Genomic DNA, 22500 nt, shown 5'->3' with positions numbered 1-22500 from the left:
GCTCATGTGTGTGGTCACGGCATCCCGGGAGCACGGAGAGGACAAGCCAAAACCATATCCTCCTTTTGAGCAAAAGGGCATTTAGTTTGGGTTTATTCCCTTCCAACTCACATTCCTCCGCCCCGCATCGGCCTGGAATCTCTTATCTGGGCACATTTCTCAGCGTACGCTGTGCCGGGCAGCTTGGAGATTTCCCTTTTCATTAGATGAGGGGGATCCTGGAGCTTTTTTTTTTTTTTTTTCCTTTTCAATTCCTTACAGCCTGAGGCCACGTCACTTCTAATAATGAAAGTATATCAGCATTTACCGGGCACCCCCTGTTCTTCTCTTTATATGTGAGAATTGGCTATGGTTCTTGCAGAGCTTTCTAGGCATTTTGTTGGTCCCCGATTGCATTATCTTATGGTTTGATGACTTTGTTTTGGACAGAGTGTGACCGGGAAATAAATTATATTATATATTATCACGCACATATACGCACACACGCTCATATACGCACGCACATACACACAGTCATATGAAAAAGTTTGGGCACCCCGATTAATGTTAACCTTTTTTCTTTATAACAATTTGGGTTTTTGCAACAGCTATTTCAGTTTCATATATCTAATAACTGATGGACTGAGTAATATTTCTGGATTGAAATGAGGTTTATTGTACTAACAGAAAATGTGCAATCCGCATTTAAACAAAATTTGACAGGTGCAAAAGTATGGGCACCCTTATCAATTTCTTTATTTGAACACTCCTAACTACTTTTTACTGACTTACTAAAGCACTAAATTGGTTTTGTAACCTCATTGAGCTTTGAGCTTCATAGGCAGGTGTATCCAATCATGAGAAAAGGTATTTAAGGTGGCCACTTGCAAGTTGTTCTCCTATTTGAATCTCCTATGAAGAGTGGCATCATGGGCGCCTCAAAACAACTCTCAAATGATCTGAAAACAAAGATTATTCAACATAGTTGTTCAGGGGAAGGATACAAAAAGTTGTCTCAGAGATTTAAACTGTCAGTTTCCACTGTGAGGAACATAGTAAGGAAATGGAAGAATACAGGTACAGTTCTTGTTAAGCCCAGAAGTGGCAGGCCAAGAAAAATATCAGAAAGGCAGAGAAGAAGAATGGTGAGAACAGTCAAGGACAATCCACAGACCACCTCCAAAGACCTGCAGCATCATCTTGCTGCAGATGGTGTCTCTGTGCATCGGTCAACAATACAGCGCACGTTGCACAAGGAGAAGCTGTATGGGAGAGTGATGCGAAAGAAGCAGTTTCTGCAAGCAAGCCACAAACAGAGTCGCCTGAGGTATGCAAAAGCACTTTTGGGCAAGCCAGTTACATTTTGGAAGAAGGTCCTGTGGACTGATGAAACAAAGATTGAGCTGTTTGGTCATACAAAAAGGCGTTATGCATGGAGGCAAAAATACACGGCATTCCAAGAAAAGCACTTGCTACCCACAGTTAAATTTGGTGGAGGTTCCATCATGCTTTGGGGCTGTGTGGCCAATGCCGGCACCAGGAATCTTGTTAAAGTTGAGGGTCGCATGGATTCAACTCAGTATCAGCAGATTCTTGACAATAATGTGTAAGAATTAGTGACGAAGTTGAAGTTATGCAGGGGATGGATATTTCAGCAAGACAATGATCCAAAACACCGCTCCAAATCTACTCAGGCATTCATGCAGAGGAACAATTACAATGTTCTGGAATGGCCATCCCAGTCCCCAGACCTGAATATCATTGAGAATCTGTGGGATGATTTGAAGCGTGCTGTCCATGCTCGGCGACCAACAAACTTAACTGACCTGGAATTGTTTTGTAAACAGGAATGGTCAAATATACCTTCATCCAGGATCCAGGAACTCATTAAAAGCTACAGGAAGCGACTAGAGGCTGTGATTTTTGCAAAAGGAGGATCTACAAAATATTAATGTCGCTTTTTATGTTGAGGTGCCCATACTTTTGTACAGGTCAAATTTTGTTTAAATGCGGATTGCACATTTTCTGTTAGTACAATAAACCTCATTTCAATCCAGAAATATTACTCAGTCCATCAGTTATTAGATATATGAAACTGAAATGGCTGTTACAAAAACCCAAATTGTTATAAAGAAAAAAAAGGTTAACATTAATAGGGGTGCCCAAACTTTTTCATATGACTGTATACGCACGCACATATATGCATATACGTCCGTACGTACATACATACATACATACATACACGTACGCACATACATACATACACGTACGCACATACATACATACATACACACACACACACACACACACACACACACACACATACATATACATATACATATACATATACATATACATATATACACACACACACACACACATACACATATACACATACACATATACATATACATACACACACAAAGCTTTCGGCTCCACCACTAATAAACCTGGTCAGCAGTGATGTAATATTTCCACAGGATACATGCCCGGCTTGTTTTCATTTAGCAGTGCTGTTCCAGCGTTGACCCCCGTGCATCTCTCTGGTGGGTTTCAGTATCGGGAAGTTTAATCTCGTGTCAAATACCTTTCAAAATGAATTTCCTTGTTAAAAGATAAAAAATGAGCCTGGTTATTTTTATTATTCACTGTCATGTTTAACAGGATGGAATCTTCACATGCAAAACAAAAAAAAAATCAAATCTGCTGTTTGGTTTTTCTAGAGTCATGCATTCCAGCTAGTTATCCATATTTGTGAGCGCTCTATAGCCCAATCACTTATTGGCAGCTTTTTGCCTATGCACAGTGTATGCAAAAAGCTGCCAATCAGTGCTGTAGGCGGGGTTATACACCAATCAACATTCTGAGTACTTCTAAATTACACCAATGAGTGACACATCACTGGAATCTGGGTCTCTGCCCCTATATCATGCTGCTCTCAATTACATAACAAAAACCTGGTGACAGATTCCTTTTATGAGTGAAGGAGTCTGTGCTGATTTGTTGCTGCATGCTCTTTCTACTCTTTACTATGCTGTGCAGGGGAACTGCATCACCGCCCCATTTAAGTTGCACATGCCGGCACAGGTGAGTGATTGGAAACCCCACTGGGCAGGGAAATACAGTAAAGAGGTCACATTTGCTGGTTTTGTCCCTTTTATTTATTCGTGGTGTTAGTGAGGGTCCCATAGATCAAACCTACACTCATAAAGTGATGGCAAATTCCCATTTTAATTCACAGATGAGCAGCTGGAAAATATTGCAAAAGGGTTAAAGGGAATGTCCGTTTTTGCTACCTCATCTGAGAGCTGTATAATGTACGGAAAGAGACCCTGAATCCATCAATGTATCACTTAGATTACTGTCAGCTGCAGCTATTCTGACACAATCTGAATTTTTAGATTTAGCCATGTAGCAGAGCTGAGAGAGCTGTCCCTGCCCACACCCCACTATCTATAGAGATTGTACACCGACAGTGAGGTGTCGGACTGCCGTCAGCATGACATTATAGTCCGAGCAATGATGAGTCATGTTGCTTAAACAAACATGGCAAAGAAACAGATCGGACCTTGACAAGAAAGGCATGCCTGAATTCTCGATGTTAACCCTTGCATCATGCTGTCTACAGCTTACGTAGCACAAACCTGCTGACAGATTCCCTTCAAGGTTTAGTCCACTGCATGAATGGTTCCCTAAAACAGTCCTGAACAACCTCTGTGCTGTAGAAATATCCTCCCCTAGAATCCATACTTTCGGAGAGAATACCTCCGTATATGCAGCCTCCGATGTAGCAAGTCAGTCTATTTTCAGAAGACTATGTAGGTCTGAAAGAACTGGAGATGGGGAATCTGTGTCCATGTAGAGGCCGGAGTTTCTTCACTACCCTGCACGGTCTACACAAATACTGCATTAAAATAAGAAGTTTGATTGGTTAAAACTGCAAACTATTATATTCAATTTCTGGGTGACAAAAGCACGGTGCCAATGGTGGCAATAAAAGGGTTATTGTAGTTTCACTTTATTTTATATTGGGAGGTGAAAAGAACCAGTGACGTCACGTCTATGGATGCCTACAGCAAGTTATCGTGTGTGTGTGTGTGTGTGTGTGTGTGTGTGTGTGTGTGTGTGTGTGTGTGTGTGTGTGTGTGTGTGTGTGTGTGATTTATATACACTATTCACAAAAACTTTCCTACAACGCACTCTTGCCTTTGCAGAGGAACTTAAAGGGAACCAAACATCAGCATTTTCCTATATAAGGTGCAGCCAGTGCAGTGCTGGCACTATCAGGCACAGGCTGTACATACCATTAGGGTACAGCTCGGGTGTTTAGGCAGTGAAATTCAACTTTATAAAGTTTGAAAAATCAAGCACTTTTTGATTTGACCTGTGCACCTCGCTGCTAATATCCGGGCGGGTTATGCACGCGTATCCCTGCCCCCCGCCGCCTGGTCCTCCCTCCCTCCTTCCCTCTGGATGTATCTAAATTTCTACTCTTCTGTTACACAGCGTCGGAGTTAGCGCCTGCACATAGCGCTCATCTCCGGCGCCGTGTTTCTGAAGCCCACAATATAATTGTGCATGAGAGGGCTGCGCATGCGCCCTCGCTTCTTCAGATCTGTTGTGACCGCGGGAACGCACGCGGTCACAACAGGACTGGAAAACAGCTGCTCTTACCCTGATTAGCTGCAGCAGACGATATCGTAGTGGACATCTGCTGCAGCTAATCAGGGTAAGATCAGCTGTGCTCCAGTCCTGTTGTGACCGCGCGTGCTCCCGCGGTCACAACAGATCTGAAGAAGCGAGGGCGAATGCGCCGCCCTCTCATGCACAATAATATTATGGGCTTCAGAAACATGGCGCCAGAGATGAGCGCTATGCGCAGGCGCTAACTCAGACGCCGTGTAACTGAAGATTAGAAATTTACATACAACCAGAGGGAGGGAGGAACAGGCGGCGGGTGGGGGGGAGGGGGGCGGGGATACACGTGCATAACCCGCCCGGACATTAGCAGTGAGGTGCACACGTCAATCAAAAAGTGCATGAATTTTCAAATTTTATAAAGTTGAATTTCACTGCCTAAACACCCGAGCTGCCCACTAATGGTATGTACACACTGTGCCTGATAGTGCCAGCACTGCACTGGCTGCACCTTATATAGGAAAATGCTGATGTTTGGTTCCCTTTAATGTGACCTTCTCTATTCTTTTGAATGCACATGTCCAACTGCACAACTTGCTGCCGTTCTCTAACAAGGAGCTTAATGGCAAAATTCACATTAGGTGTTTTATCCATGATTCACCCAATATATTTTGGGGTATATTTAGAATTGGTATTAAACAGTCCTCCTCGTCATGCTGTTCATATTTTGACATCATGAGACCAAGACGGCACCTAACAATTGATCAGCAGTACCTCGCCATTGCGAGGCTTCAAGCAGGATGTTCTCAGACGGAAGTGGCCACTGAGCCTAGAGTGTCATCAGCAGGTTGCAACAGAGATGCAGAGAGACTGATAGAGAAGTGGACGTCCTTTGGCCATATCCCACACTGTTGACCCCTTAATTGTGACAATGCTGTTTAGAACTGGATGATGAATGCCACACAACTCCAGGTACATTTAAGTGAGTTGGGGGGATGCAAGTGTCACGGCAGACCATTCAAAACCATTTTTATCAGCGTGGTTTGTGTGCTAGATGACCTGCAAGGTATCCAAACACACCACCATGCACAGGCATCATCGTCTTGCTGGACGAAGGACCAGTGGGCCTCAGTGCTGTTCACTGATGAGTCGGTTCAAGCTGAGCAGAAATGATGGCTGCCAGCAATGCTGGAGACATTCAGGAGAGCGCTTTGCATCAGCCACTGTTGTCACCTGACGAGCCTTTGGTGGTGGTTTTACAGTGTGGGCAGCTGTGTCTAGTCACTACAGAACTGCCCTACACTGTGTGAATGGTACAGTCACAGCCCCTGCTACTGGAATAATCTCAATAATCCAGTCATTGTGCCTCAGTATGAACAACATCGGCCTAATTTCATCTTCATGGATGACAATGCTCCAGCTCATCAAGGTTCCACCATTAGGGAACGGCTGCTGGAGACTGGAGAACCTCAAATGGATTGGCCTGTACTTTCTCCAGACCTCAATCCCATAAAAAACCTATGCGATCAGCTCAGTCTCCGTGTAGAGGCCATAACTCTGTATCCCAGAACCTCAATGACCCGAGGGTCGCCCTTCAAGAAGAATGGGATGCCATGTCTCCACAGGCAATAACTCCACTTGTGACCAGCAGGAGACGTCGCTGTCAGCTGTAACTGATTCTCAAAGTCACATAACAAGTTGAGACATTGAAAATTTTGGGGTGTCTACCCGCCACTGTTATTGGCTTTTGTTTCAGTTAATTGGTTGAGATGAGGAAATCACCATTGCTGTTTCTACATAAATTCTCTAACCAAAAATGGAGCGGCCTGTACTTTCTCCAGACCTCAATCCCATAAAAAAAACCTATGCGATCAGCTCAGTCTCCGTGTAGAGGCCATAACTCTGTACCCCAGAACCTCAATGACCCGAGGGTCGCCCTTCAAGAAGAATGGGATGCCATGTCTCCACAGGCAATAACTCCACTTGTGACCAGCAGGAGACGTCGCTGTCAGCTGTAACTGATTCTCAAAGTCACACAAGTTGAGACATTGAAAATTTTGGGGTGTCTACCCGCCACTGTTATTGGCTTTTGTTTCAGTTAATTGGTTGAGATGAGGAAATCACCATTGCTGTTTCTACATAAATTCTCTAATTTCACGATAAAATATCACTGTAGTGTGAACACACACAGACATAATTAATATTCTATCATTTTTTTATTTTTTTTTTTTTCTATGCTTGTACACCTAAAATCTTTAGCAATGTAGTGCTCCTTGATCTAATATGAGCTTGTTTTATGTCTCCGATTTTTAGCTTCCCAACGAACTTTGGACACTTGGGAAACGGCCCAAAGGATATTGATGCGCACATACTCGCTGTGCTTCCTAAAGGTAGGAGCTTGTGACCCTCACGGGGATTTATGGCTGACTATAGACAAAGTCCTCACTAGAGATGATAAAAGTGATCTCTATCCTCTTTCGATTTGGTTATTAGACCTGTTGCCAGCGTTGCCTAACGTAGAGGCAGCAGATAAATATTTCAGCTCCGACACATCATGGAAACTGTGAGCGATGGAAACCTGGACATCTGTTCTCTTATTCCAGCTCTGAACGCTTTATATCCTGGATATTATAAAAAACGTCCATGTTACTGCTCCCCGGTGACCATCTGGCGTCACGATCCGGGAATAACGCGCTATACGTTTCATTAAGTTTTATATTAAAGTTATATTTCTTCATAATTGGGCAAAGATGCAGATGAAAGTAAAGATTTTTGTCCTGTTTTAATACTTGCAGTGGGGCCCTTTTTCATTAATAAGATTGGGAATCCCCAGACTGGACTTATTTTAAAGGGAACCTGTCACCGTTTTTTCAGCATATAAGCTGCGGCCACCACCAGTGGGCTCTTATATACAGCATTCTAACATGCTGTATATAAGAGTCCAGGCTGCCGTGTAGAATGTAAAAATCACTTTATAATACCTAAATGGTCGCGCTGCTGTGGATTTGAGTCAGATGGTCGTCTGTTGTCCGGTGCCGGCGCCGCCTCTTTTGGCCATATTCGTCCTTTTTCTTCTTTAGCCGGGGTGCATGACGCGTCTACGTCATCCACACTCGCCGGCATTGAGGTCCTGCGCAGGTGCACTTTGATCTACCCTGAAAAGGCCAGAGCAAAGTATTGTAGTGCGCCTGCGCGGGACCGGCGAGTGTGTAAGACATAGGATGCGTCATGAACACAGGCTTCAGAAGAAGGATGAAGATGACCGAAAGAGGAGATGCCCATATGGCCCAACTCCACCACAGCGCGACTGTTAGGTAAGTATTATACAGTGATTTTTATATTCTACACAGCGGCCTGGGCTCTTATATACAGCATGTTAGAACGCATGAGCATGGTGGTGGCTGCAGCTTATAGGCCGAAAAACTGGTGACAGGTTCCCTTTCATATGTTATTGACAAACGTGAACCGGACACTCCCTATTATCCCTTGGAAGGGCTGAGCTTTGGCCAGAAGCTTCTAGGTTATGGGAGCCCGGCATGTAGAGTGAAATGCACCACATCCTGTGGCCCCTCTCACAATGTAGGCACAAGTTCTCGCTTCAGTCATTGCAAGGTGGTAGATGCAAAGTGTGACTGGCTTTTTGTGTGACAGGGGTACTGTAGTGCCCCTCCCCCCACACTGACTGCCATGCAATGAAAGCTATGTGAAGGAGACTGAAAAGACCAAAAGGCGCTAATAGGGTACTAACGTTCTAAACGCTTATAGAATAAATATCAGATGTGCGCACCTGATACAGTTGTGAAAATAGTCATAGCTGCTATTGATAGTGTGTAGGTTACGGCTGCAGCAGGCACCACGAGGAGTTGGGTTCAAAATTTCAAATAGAAGTGGACACCTGCGTTGACGTAAGAAGATGGTTAGCGGTAATAGTAAAGGGAACCTGTCACCAGATGTTTTATAATACTCTCCTAACGGTGCTCAAGGGAAGTCAAAGTGCGCCTGCCTGGACTGTTGGCTAGTGTAGAGATGACGTAGAACGCGTCATCCACACTAGCTTCAGAAGGAGGACAAAGATGGCCAAAAGAGGAGGCGCGGGAAATGGAAAACGGAGACACCCATCTGACCAGTCTGCTCCGCACCGGCTGTTGGGTAAGTATTATAAAGATCCGGTGACTGGTTCCCTTTAAACGTGATTTTATTACGCGTTTCAGAGATCACATCTCCTTCCTCAGATGTAGATGTGTGATTTATCTGAGGAAGGAGATATGATCTCTGAAACGCGTAATAAAATCACATTTAACCATTACTGCTGACCATCTTCTTACAACAGTGTGGGAGTCCACTTCTATTTGAAATGATGGAATCAAAGCTGATAGGTGTATATAATTGCACTCTACTCCTAGCACCTTGTAATCACACCTGGCTCTGCAGTGAGATCAGCAAAGAGAGCAGACTCTTATTACTATTGTTGTTGTTGTTGTTATTGTTATTATTGTTGTTGTTGTTGTTATGTCTCACAGGAGAAAGTCTTTGCTAAGCTATTGCGAGGGTGTAGTTTTTTTTTTTTTTTTTTCCCCCTGTTTGTGGCTACTTGTTTGATTGGTCAGCCTCATGCAGGGGAAGAAGTACACGCCCCCAAAGAAAAATCTGATAACATCCAGTTATAAATTATAATCCAAACTTTATAAGCTAATATCTTGGTAACAGAGACAATAAATTTAAAAATAATGATGCTTTACTCTGCTCTGTAACCACTATTCCATGATGTGGCCAGTTTAACATGCTCAAATTGGTGGAAAGGCCCTTTTTTATTGTGCACTATATGTTATTAGGTAATAGAAAAGTCACATGCTCAACAAATAACTCAAACAAAATTCTCAACAGGAGAAGGTCTTATTATTATTTATTTATTTTTTTTTTTAAAAAAAATAAAAATTGTTCGTATGTATGTATATGTGTATATATACGTGTGTATACGTGTGTGTGTGTGTGTGTGTGTGTGTGTGTGTATATATAGGTGAGTGTGTATAATATATATGTGATATATATATATATATATAATATTATACACACGCATATGCAGAGGTATATATTATACACACGCATATGCAGAGGTATATATTATACACACGCATATGCAGAGGTATATATTATACACACGCATATGCAGAGGTATATATTATACACACGCATATGCAGAGGTATATATTATACACACGCATATGCAGAGGTATATATTATACACACGCATATGCAGAGGTATATATTATACACACGCATATGCAGAGGTATATATTATACACACGCATATGCGGAGGTATATATTATACACACGCATATGCGGAGGTATATATTATACACACGCATATGCGGAGGTATATATTATACACACGCATATGCAGAGGTATATATTATACACACGCATATGCGGAGGTATATATTATACACACGCATATGCGGAGGTATATATTATACACACGCATATGCGGAGGTATATATTATACACACGCATATGCGGAGGTATATATTATACACACGCATATGCAGAGGTATATATTATACACACGCATATGCAGAGGTATATATTATACACACGCATATGCAGAGGTATATATTATACACACGCATATGCAGAGGTATATATTATACACACGCATATGCAGAGGTATATATTATACACACGCATATGCAGAGGTATATATTATACACACGCATATGCAGAGGTGTATATTATACACACGCATATGCAGAGGTGTATATTATACACACGCATATGCAGAGGTATATATTATACACACGCATATGCAGAGATACATGTGTATGTGTATGTATATATGTATATATGTGTATGTGTGCGCACACACATTTTATATATTTTTTTTTTTTTTTTTAAATAAAACATTAAATGAAAATTTATCCCAAAGGTGGACAACCCCTCTTTTTTTTTATGGTGGATGACTTTCTACGATGCTTCATCCTTCCTTTTTTTAGTTTCAGAGTTAAGAAAACTATTTGAGCCCAACAGGAGGGTGATAACCGAGATGAAGCGGTAAGTGCCACTCACTCAAACAAGATTTTTCCACTAGACCTGATAAGAAAATAAGGGTCATGTTTCATGAACGTGGTCTCCTGTTTCAGAAAAGAGAGAATTGCGAGACGTCTGGAAGGCATCGAAAATGAAGCACCGCCAATAATGTTACAGAACCGACTATTAGAGGAAGACACCCCAAGATATATGCGAGCACAGATTACAGATCCATATAACCCTCATATAGGTAGGGGATGTACTCAATGTGGAGCGTTCCAGGCTTTTCTTTTATAGCATACATTGTATTTAGGGCTGGAATAATATCGATCACTAGGCAATATATTAGGTGGAAGCCACTTCGTCATATTTCTTATAAGCATACTATCATTGACTCTCAAGGTGCAGGTGGGTAGATTCTCAACAGCTTCCGAGTGGCCAAGCTGAAGACACACTGGTACATTATGGTTGCCCAAGGATAATTGACCCATTTGGCCATTATAATCCAGTCCTGTACCAATGAAATTTTTTTTTCAGCTCTAAACTATAAATGTAGAGCAATGCTTCAAGGACTGAGTAATAATATTGGTGCGTATTAAATGGAAGTTAACTTAGGACTACAGAACAGGAGAAAGACTTGGGTATTCTGGTTACAAGTAAGCTGAGCAGCAGCACTCAATGTCAGGCAGCAGCTGCTAAAGCAAACAAGATTCTAGGGTGTATAAATGAGCGATTTAGATCCCGTAATCCGAACGTATTGTTACCCCTCTATAAATCACTTGTTGGTGATTTATAGAGGGGTAGCAATAAGTTGGGATCAGGGATCTTATATCTTTTATAAGGCCACATCTGGAATATGGGATCCAGTTTTGGGCTCCACATTTTAAAAAGGATATTGAGAAGTTTAGTTCAAAAGCAGCCATCTAGATTATTTCAAGGAATGGAGTCCTCCTATATGATGAAAGGTTGAAAAAGTTGGGCTTGTTTAGCTTAAAAAAAAATGATGTCTCAGAGGCGATCTCATTTATATGTATAAATATATCTGTGGTCAATATAAAGGACTGGCACATGACTTATTTCTTCCAAAGACAGTACTAAGGACCAGGGGGCACTCACTGCGAGTGGAAGAAAAGCGATTCCAGCAGCTAAATAGGAAAGGGTTCTTTACAGTTAGAGCAGTCAGACTGTGGAATGCCGACCACAAGAGGCAGTAATGGCAGATACTATAACAGCTTTTAGAAACAATGTTTAGTACACAACATTGTGGGCTATAGAGAATTTGGCGACAAAAATGTGTAATTAGTGGAGAAAGGTTGAACTTGATGGACCTAGGTCTTCTTTTTTTTCAACCTATGTAATTATTACATGATTAGGACATGATTATGATGAGGTCTACTGCATTGCTTTGCAAGCACCTTGACTATAACGATTAATTAATACAGACATGCACATAGTCAGTTATCATTGATTCTCCTTTTTGTTTCTTATGCAGTAGATTACTATTTAATCTTGATGTTGACCCTTGCTTACATGGACCATGCAGCAGATTAGTGGGGGGTTTTCATAGCAGGTATGAACCTTTTTTATATATTTTTATTTTTTTCCATCCAGGACACACAAACGATGATGCCACTTCAGAGTCTTCAGTAGAAACACATTCAAAGTTAAGATACCATCCAAAACCTGCAGATCTTCCAGCCGAGGCTACAAATGTTTCCGGAAACATGGAGGTACAAGAACAGGAATCCAAAGCGGAGAGAATAGCTCGATACAAAGCCGAACGGAGACGCCAGCTGGCTGAAAAATACGGCCTACCTTTTGACTCTGAGGGGGATTCAGAATACCAGTCCAGGTATACTCGTAACAGGAAAGACAGCGAGACCTCCGAGAAGAGGTCCGGTGTTTTTGAGGACGACGATTCCAAAGACAATGTTTCCGACAACTTGTATCGATCAGAGAGCAAGAAGACTCGTCTCCCAGACGTGAAGCATCATGACATTAATGAAAACGTGCCCATCCGCGATGCTCTACAAAACCTGGAAAATAATAACCAGTTCCATGGAACCTCACAGGTGGATGGTCCTACCCCTGCCTCTTCATATGGCCTGGGAAACAGTTTAGGAGAAGCACCACAGTCGCCCAAGGTCCCTCGTCGATCATCTCAGACCTCTCCAAAACGTCCCTCTTCTCCAGTGTTCTCAACAGATCAGCAGCAACAGCAGACTGATATCAGGCAAAAGTAAGCAAGCATTGTGTTTTTTTGTTTTTGTTTGTTTGTTTTGGGTTTTTTTTATCTTCCAAAGCGCTTATAACGTATTTTTATTATTATAGCACAATTTATTCCATGGCAGTTTACATGTGAAAAGGGGTACACGTAACAGTAATAATAGTACAATAATCATGAACAATACAAGGCATGGACTGGTACAGAGGAGAGAGGACCCTGCCTGCGAGGGCGCACAGGCTAAAGTTAAAGCGCACCAATCACCAGATTCTCCTATAGAACATAAAGCCAGTGCTATACTGGCACTATCGGGCTGATTCTATACATACCTTTAGTTGTCAGCTAGGATGTATAGATTTTGAACCACAAGCAAGTAACGATTGTAAAAAAAAAATGCAGTTTCTTGATTGGCAGCAGCTGCCAATCAGCTAATAGCTGGGGTGGGTTTCGATAGTGATTCCCGACACCCCCCCCCCCCCTTCCCATCCTCCCCCTGTCATTTATGCTAATTCTAGTATAGAATCATTTTACTAAGTGACTAGAAGGACCTGTGCTGATGTCGTTACATGTTACCAAAAAGGGTGGGGCCTCATCCAACGTGGCGAAAACCAGGAAGCCACATTACGTTCTGTTGGTTGAGGCCCCGCCCCTTCTGGTCACATGGGTATGACATTACACAGGTCCTTCTAGTCACTTAGTAAAATGATTCTATAATAGAATTAGCATAAATAACACTTGCTTGTGTTTCAAAACCTATACATTCTAGCTGACCACTAAAGAAGGTATGTATAGAATCAGCCGAATCAGCCTGATAGTGCCAGTATAGCACTGGCTTTAGGTTATATAGGAAAATCCTGGTGATTGGTGCGCTTTAAAGATAGATTATATTATTATATATTTTAATTTCATTTTTGCAACATTGAAATATATTAGTGATGTGTTACAGCTTTTGTAAGTTGGCAATCTGTCCCCGTGCAAGGGTCTTCCATCACAATGTGTTTTCAGGATCCAGCCTCTTCTGCATTTTCTTAAGATTCTGGCAAATGTTATACTCCTTTTCTTGTTTTGTGCCTTGTGTAGGAGAAAAGTTTTGTTTTTTTTTAATCTGACCATGAGACTAGAACCCATTACATTAACTCTTAAATGCTCAGGGATGATTTACTTTGATGCAGCTTTTAATATCCGAGGCTGTGGACGTTCTAATACACAATTGAGCAATCTCAATGCTTTTTAATAGGGAGTAATAATATGTTTTAATACTTTTTTTTTTTTATATATATATATATATATATATATATTTTTATGCACATAATGTATTTACAGTAGTCACTTCCAAATAATGTTTGTGTTCACACTGTGGTGTAATCGTTATATATTTCCATTTGTTTTGGGAGCTCAGAATAGAATTTCCAGCTCCACTATATCCCTGATGTTTTATGTCGTAAACCTCTGCCTTTGACTTTGTTTTTGCAGTTGGATTAATCTGCAACTGATTGTGCTGTTTACTTTGCAGCCCAGAGGACGTTTGAGCTAGAAAGTAGCATTACCTTCATAATGCAGGCCACTTGCATAATATTAGTGTTGCCGGAAAGTTTTTTGTTTTTTTTTGTTTGTTTTTTTAAGCAGATATTCATCTGTTAAGCGGGCTTTACACGAGACGACTGATCGTGCGATGCATCGTCGGGGTCACGGTTTTCGTGACGCACATCCGGCATCGTACACGACGTCGTCTCGTGTAACACCTCCTAGCGACGCAGTATCGCTCACAAATCGTGTGTCGTGTACTCGTCGCTAGGTTTCATAAAATTGTTTAATTAAAATTGCGGCGGTTGTTCATCGTTTCCGTGGCATCACACGTTGCTCCGTGTGACACCACGGGAACGATTAACAGCAGCTTTACCTGCCTCCCGCGGCACTAGACGGCTTAATGGAAGGAAGGAGGTGGGCGGGCCCCTCCGCTTCTATTGGCCGGCCGCTGTGTGACGCCGAATGTCCCTCCCACTTCAGGAAGTGGACGTTCGTCGCCCACAGCGAGGTCATCTGGAAGGTAAGTACGTGTGATGGGGGTTAAACGAGTTTGTGCGCTACGGGCAACTAATTGCACATGACGCAAAAACGACGGGGGCGGGTACGATCGATCGTGCAATCGCACAATCGGTGGTCTCGTGTAAAGCAGGCTTTAGTATCAATATCTTTCTCCCTGATTTTTGATTCTGTGTTTTGCGATGTCCATATAATAATACTAGTAATAATTGTCCATTTCTATATATCCCAAATGTGTAAGAACCATCACATACTGACTTTCTCTTTTGGATCTGCTTAAGGGGGCTTTACACACAACGACATCGCTAACGAGATGTCGTTTGGGTCACAGAATTCGTGATGCACATCCGGCCTAGTTAGCGACGTCATTGCGTGTGAAACGTACGAACGACCGGTAACTATCAAAATTACTCACCTTATCGTTGATCGTTGACACGTCGTTCTAATCCCAAATATCGTTGCTGTTGCAGGACGCAGGTTGTTCGTCGTTCCTGAGGCAGCACACATCGCTACATGTGACACCCTGGGAACGAGGAACAACACCTTACTTGCGGCCGCCGGCAATGAGGTGGGCGTCACTTTCTTTCGGCTGCTCTCCGTCCCTCCTCTTCTATTGGATGGCTGCTGTGTGACGTCGCTGTGACGCCGCACAAACTCCCCATTAGAAAGGAGGCGGTTCGCCAGTCACAGCAACGTCGCTAGGCAGGTAAGTATGAGGGACGGGTCCTAGTGATATTGTGCGCCACGGGCAGCGATTTGCCCGTGACACACAACCGACGGGGGCGGGTGCTTTCACCAGCGACATCGGTAGTGATGTCACTGTGTGTGTAAAGCAGCCTTTTAGTTTGTGCTTCAAGTTATCTTTGAGTTAGGAAACCCAGCTAAGTTCCCTGCATCCCTGTGTGAAAATAAAGATGATGCATTATGGGAGCACAGTGGAGAAAATTTATTAAAGGGATTGTCCACTTTTTCTTCGGCGCTCCATTGGGAGACCCAGACGATTGGGTGTATAGCACTGCCTCCGGAGGCCACACAAAGCAATTACACTAAAAAGTGTAAGGCCCCTCCCCTTCTGGCTATACACCCCCAGTGGGATCACTGGCTCACCAGTTTTCTGCTTTGTGCGAAGGAGGTCAGACATCCACGCATAGCTCCACTGTTTAGTCAGCAGTAGCTGCTGACTATATCGGATGGAAGAAAAGAGGGCCCATATGGGGCCCCCAGCATGCTCCCTTCTTACCCCACTTGTGGTTTGTAAGGTTGAGGTACCCATTGCGGGTACGGAGGCTGGAGCCCACATGCTGTTTTCCTTCCCCATCCCCCTGAGGGGCTCTGAGGAAGTGGGATCTTACCGGCCACCAAGCCCTGAGGCCGGGCTCCATCCACAGACCCATAGAACCTGCTGGATGTGGAGCGGGAGTGCCGTTCAGGGACAAGGCCCTGCAACTTTCAGGTACTCTGTGTCCCCGGATGAAAGGCCACGCACACCCCAGACTTGCTGGGTGTGCTAGTGCGCCGGGGACTGTAGCGCTGTGCGCTGGGCTTATAGTCCCCGCAGATTACTGGGGGACTTTATGTGTGTGGATCGCCGCGCCGACCGCCCCTGGAGCGGCGGCGCAGCTGCGACTTGTAGTGCGCCGGGGACGCGCCGACCGCGCTTTTACGGCGGCGGCGCTTCTAACTTTAGTTCCCGGTTTTTCTGCGGCCTAGCTCCGCTTCGTTAACGCCCCCCACCCTGTCAATCAGGGTAGGGGAGAGACGTTGTTCAATCGGCAGCGCCGAGGGCTGGAGCACGATTTACATGCTCCAGCCCTCTCACTGAGCACAGTAGGACACAGGCTTCGCGCTTTTTCTCTGTGCACGCCCTAGGCCCGCCCCCAGGCTTGCAGCTCCCCAGGACGCCGGCAGCCATTATACACATGCAGTCTGGCTGGAGAACGGACGCAGGCTCTGGGGGACCCAGGCTAGGGATTCTGGCGACCACACACCCGCGCTAAGCGGGCGGTAAGCAGCACATACGTGCGGCCCCACTAGTGCCACAGTGTTATATTTGTGTACTGTTTTTCGCTGTACCAGATATATTTATATATATTTATATATTCTGCACTGTTCGGTCGCTTCTTGGCTGTATACCCTATATTACTCTGGGGAGACAACAACATGTCACAAGGGTGCCAAGGCAAGGGCTGCTTGCACTGCTTGTACAGCATGTGGGGCTAATCTACCAGCAGGCTCCAACGACTCTCATTGTGTGCAATGTTCAGTCCCAGTGGCACTTCGTCAGCCAGAGCCTATGGTGGTGGTAGCCCAGGCAGAGTCGCCTGCGCACCCTGCCCCGGTGACGGGGTCAGAATTTGCAGTTTTTGCTGATAAAATGTCTGTGACTATGACAAAAATCCTGGAAACCTTGCAGTCCAGGCCAGTTGCTCAGACCATGGACACTGCTGTGTCTATGTTCCCCGGCCCCCCTCAGCTGGAATTAATCCGTAATTCAAGGGGGTCCCAGGCATCACAGGCTGAGGGCTCTGACTCCGATGACAGTCCCAGTCCGCCTAAGCGAGCTCGCTGGGAGAGACCCTCCACGTCATCACGCGGATCAGGGTCTCAGCGAGAAGGGTCTCTATATGATGACTCAGAGGTGGGTGATCAGGAGTCTTGTCCTGACGCCGCACTCAATTTGGATACGCCAGATGGTGACGCCATGGTAAATGACCTTATAGCGGCCATCAATAGGCTGTTGGATATTTCTCCCCCAGCCCCTTCCGCAGAGGAGGCAGCTGCCCAGCAGGAGAAATTCCATTTCCTGTATCCCAAGCGTAAATTGAGTACTTTTCTGGACCACTCTGACTTCAGAGAATCCATCCAGAAACACAATACTTATCCGGACAAGCGTTTTTCTAAACGCCTTAAGGATACACGTTATCCTTTTCCCCCTGACGTGGTCAAACGCTGGACCCAGTGTCCAAAAGTGGACCCTCCAATATCCAGGCTTGCAGCTAGATCCATAGTTGCAGTGGAGGATGGGGCTTCACTTAAAGATGCCAATGACAGACAGATGGACCTTTGGTTGAAATCTGTCTATGAAGCTATCGGCGCGTCGTTTGCTCCAGCATTCGCGGCCGTGTGGGCGCTCCAAGCTATTTCAGCTGGTCTGGCACAGGTGGACTCTCTCATACGTCCAGCAGTGCCGCAAGTGGCGTCCCTAACTACGCAAATGTCTGCGTTTGCGACCTACGCTATCAATGCGGTACTGGACTCTACGAGCCGTACCTCAATGGCATCCGCCAACTCTATAGTTTTGCGCAGAGCCTTGTGGTTAAAAGAATGGAAAGCAGATTCTGCTTCTAAAAAATGTTTAACCAGCTTGCCATTATCTGGAGACAGACTGTTTGGTGAGCAATTGGCGGAAATCATTAAACAGTCCAAAGGTAAGGACTCCTCCTTACCCCAGCCCAGATCAAACAAACCTCCACAGAGGAAGTGGCAGTCAAAGTTTCGGTCCTTTCGAGGCTCGGGCAAGCCCCAATTCTCCTCGTCCAAAGGGACTCAGAAAGAGCAAAGGAGCTCTGATTCCTGGCGGGCTCACTCACGCCCCAAGAAAGCAACCGGAGGTACCGCTTCCAAGGCGGCTGCCTCATGACTTTCGGCCGCCTCCCTCCGCATCCTCGGTCGGTGGCAGGCTCTCCCGCTTTTGCGACATTTGGCTGCCACAGGTCAAAGACCGGTGGGTAACAGACATTTTGTCTCACGGGTACAGGATAGAGTTCAGTTCTCGTCCTCCGCCTCGGTTTTTCAGAACTTCCCCACATCCCGACCGAGCAGATGCCCTTCTGCAGGCGGTGAATTCTCTAAGAGCAGAAGGAGTGGTGGTCCCTGTTCCTCTTCAGGAACGAGGTCAAGGTTTTTACTCCAATCTCTTTGTGGTGCCAAAAAAGGACGGCTCATTCCGTCCTGTTCTGGACCTAAAACTGCTCAACAAGCATGTGAACGCCAGGCGGTTCCGGATGGAATCCCTCCGCTCAGTCATTGCCTCAATGTCTCAAGGAGATTTCCTAGCATCAATAGACATCAAAGATGCTTATCTCCACGTGCCGATTGCTACAGAGCACCAGCGCTTTCTACGCTTCGTGATAGGAGACGACCATCTTCAGTTCGTAGCTCTGCCATTTGGTCTGGCGACAGCCCCACGGGTGTTCACCAAGATCATGGCGGCAGTGGTAGCAGTCTTGCACTCTCAGGGACACTCTGTGATCCCTTACTTGGACGATCTACTGGTCAAGGCACCCTCTCAAGAGGCATGCCAACTCAGCTTGACTGTTGCACTGGAGACTCTCCAGACGTTCGGGTGGATCATCAACTTCTCAAAGTCAAATCTGTCACCGACCCAATCACTAACGTATCTTGGCATGGAGTTTCATACTCTCTCAGCGATAGTGAAGCTTCCGCTGGACAAGCAGCGGTCTCTACAGACTGGGGTGCAGGCTCTCCTTCAAAGTCAGGCTCACTCCTTAAGACGCCTCATGCACTTCCTCGGGAAGATGGTGGCGGCAATGGAGGCGGTTCCGTTTGCGCAGTTTCATCTGCGCCCACTTCAATGGGACATGCTCCGCCAATGGGACGGGAAGTCAACATCCCTGGACAGGAAAGTCTCCCTTTCCCAGACGGCCAAGGACTCTCTGCAGTGGTGGCTTCTTCCCACCTCATTATCACAGGGAAGATCCTTCCTACCACCGTCTTGGGCGGTGGTCACGACAGACGCGAGTCTGTCAGGGTGGGGAGCAGTTTTTCTCCACCACAGGGCTCAGGGTACGTGGACTCAGCAGGAGTCCACCCTTCAGATCAATGTTCTGGAAATCAGAGCAGTGTATCTTGCCCTACTAGCCTTCCAGCAGTGGCTGGAAGGAAGGCAGATCCGAATTCAGTCGGACAACTCCACAGCGGTGGCATACATCAACCACCAAGGGGGGACACGCAGTCGGCAAGCCTTCCAGGAAGTCCGGCGGATTCTGATGTGGGTGGAAGCCACGGCCTCCACCATATCCGCAGTTCACATCCCCGGCGTAGAAAACTGGGAAGCAGACTTCCTCAGTCGCCAGGGCATGGACGCAGGGGAATGGTCCCTTCACCCGGACGTGTTTCAGGAAATCTGTCGCCGATGGGGAAGGCCGGACGTCGACCTAATGGCGTCCCGGCACAACAACAAGGTCCCAACCTTCATGGCACGGTCTCGCGATCAAAGAGCTCTGGCGGCAGACGCCCTAGTGCAAGATTGGTCGCAGTTCCGGCTCCCTTATGTGTTTCCACCTCTGGCACTCTTGCCCAGAGTGCTACGCAAGATCAGATCCGATTGCAGCCGCGTCATACTCGTCGCCCCAGACTGGCCGAGGAGGGCGTGGTGTCCGGATCTGTGGCATCTCACGGTCGGCCAACCGTGGGCACTACCAGACCGACCAGACTTACTGTCCCAAGGGCCGTTTTTCCATCGGAATTCTGCGGCCCTGAACCTGACTGTGTGGCCATTGAGTCCTGGATCCTAGCGTCTTCAGGATTATCCCAAGGGGTCGTTGCCACCATGAGACGGGCTAGGAAGCCCACGTCCGCTAAAATCTACCACAGAACGTGGAGGATATTCTTATCCTGGTGCTCTGCTCAGGGAGTGTCTCCCTGGCCATTTGCATTGCCTACCTTTCTTTCTTTCCTGCAATCTGGGTTAGAAAAAGGTTTGTCGCTCGGCTCCCTTAAAGGTCAGGTCTCGGCGCTATCCGTCTTTTTTCAGAGGCGTTTGGCACGCCTTCCTAAGGTGCGCACGTTCCTACAGGGGGTTTGCCATATCGTACCCCCGTACAAGCGGCCGTTAGATCCATGGGATCTGAACAGGGTACTAGTTGGCCTCCAGAAGCCGCCCTTCGAGCCTCTGAGGGAGGTTTCACTTTCTAGACTATCACAGAAAGTGGCTTTTCTGGTAGCGATCACATCTCTTCGGAGAGTGTCTGAGCTGGCAGCGCTGTCATCCAAGGCTCCCTTCCTGGTCTTCCACCAGGACAAGGTAGTGCTGCGCCCCATTCAGGAGTTTCTCCCGAAGGTGGTATCCTCTTTTCATCTTAATCAGGATATCTCCTTGCCTTCGTTTTGTCCTCATGCAGTTCATCGGTATGAGAAGGATTTACATTTGTTAGATCTGGTGAGAGCACTCAGAATCTACATTTCCCGCACGGCGCCCTTGCGCCGTTCGGATGCACTCTTTGTCCTTGTCGCTGGTAAGCGCAAAGGGTCGCAGGCTTCTAAGGCCACCCTGGCTCGATGGATCAAAGAACCAATTCTTGAAGCCTACCGTTCTGCAGGGCTTCCGGTTCCTCAGGGCTGAAGGCCCATTCTACCAGAGCCGTGGGTGCGTCCTGGGCATTGCGACACCAGGCTACGGCTCAACAGGTGTGTCAGGCAGCTACCTGGTCGAGTCTGCACACTTTCACCAAACATTATCAGGTGCATACCTATGCTTCGGCGGACGCCAGCCTAGGTAGAAGAGTCCTGCAGGCGGCAGTTGCCTCCCTATAGGGGAGGGCTGTCTTGCAGCTCTAACATGAGGTATTCTTTACCCACCCAGGGACTGCTTTTGGACGTCCCAATCGTCTGGGTCTCCCAATGGAGCGCCGAAGAAGAAGGGAATTTTGTTACTTACCGTAAATTCCTTTTCTTCTAGCTCCTATTGGGAGACCCAGCACCCGCCCTGTTGTCCTTCGGGATTTTTGGTTGTTTTTCGGGTACACATGTTGTTCATGTTGAACGGTTTTCAGTTCTCCGACGTTACTTCGGAGTGAATTTGTTTAAACCAGTTATTGGCTTTCCTCCTTCTTGCTTTTGCACTAAAACTGGTGAGCCAGTGATCCCACTGGGGGTGTATAGCCAGAAGGGGAGGGGCCTTACACTTTTTAGTGTAATTGCTTTGTGTGGCCTCCGGAGGCAGTGCTATACACCCAATCGTCTGGGTCTCCCAATAGGAGCTAGAAGAAAAGGAATTTACGGTAAGTAACAAAATTCCCTTCTTCTCAGCTAATTTATAATCAGAGACTACATTAAAGTTTAATGTTGAGGGAAATGGAGACTGGAAAAGCAAGCTGTGCAACACTTTTTTTTTTTTTATAGAACGGAATTGCCCAAAAAGTTATTTCTTGGACTACATACATTAAATTTTGTTTTTTTTTATATATATTGCAAAACTATTCCGCAGGACTTTACATACAACAGCAACACTGTCCCCATTGGGGCTCACAATCTACTGTAAATTCCTTATTGGTATGCAGTATGTCTATGGAGGGTGGGAAGAAACCCACTCAAACATGGGGAGAACAAACAAACTCCTTGCAGATGTTGTCCTTAGTGGGATTTGAGTCCAGGACTCCAGTGCTAACCACGGAGCTGCCATGACATCCATTTAACCCTTGTCTGGCATCATGAACAAAACAGCATTGTTCATTTATACCTGAGTAAATTCACACATTTTGAGGAACCGTACAGCTATGCGTAACAAATGAATTCTAAAGGATTTCCTGTTGTGATTTAAGGAGGATCTATTGAAGGAGAACCTGTCAGC

The 22500-nt window shown here is 45.6% G+C and overlaps 1 protein-coding gene across 11 annotated transcripts in view; it reads left to right on the top strand.

The window, feature by feature from the left end:
• The window catches only part of SVIL (supervillin), a 200986-nt gene that overhangs the window by 18949 nt on the left and 159537 nt on the right, over window positions 1–22500 (top strand). For all 11 annotated transcript variants that reach the window (XM_075315505.1, XM_075315507.1, XM_075315506.1 and 8 more), the window contains exons 3-6: window positions 6931–7007; window positions 10609–10666; window positions 10756–10892; window positions 12254–12881. In XM_075315505.1, the coding sequence (XP_075171620.1) occupies window positions 6931–7007; window positions 10609–10666; window positions 10756–10892; window positions 12254–12881 (900 nt within the window). The remainder of the gene's footprint in view (window positions 1–6930; window positions 7008–10608; window positions 10667–10755; window positions 10893–12253; window positions 12882–22500) is intronic.

This window comes from Anomaloglossus baeobatrachus, chromosome 6 (genome assembly GCF_048569485.1).
Source record: "Anomaloglossus baeobatrachus isolate aAnoBae1 chromosome 6, aAnoBae1.hap1, whole genome shotgun sequence".
In the NCBI taxonomy this organism is placed as follows: domain Eukaryota; kingdom Metazoa; phylum Chordata; class Amphibia; order Anura; family Aromobatidae; genus Anomaloglossus; species Anomaloglossus baeobatrachus.
This window is presented reverse-complemented; position numbering and strand designations above follow the sequence as displayed.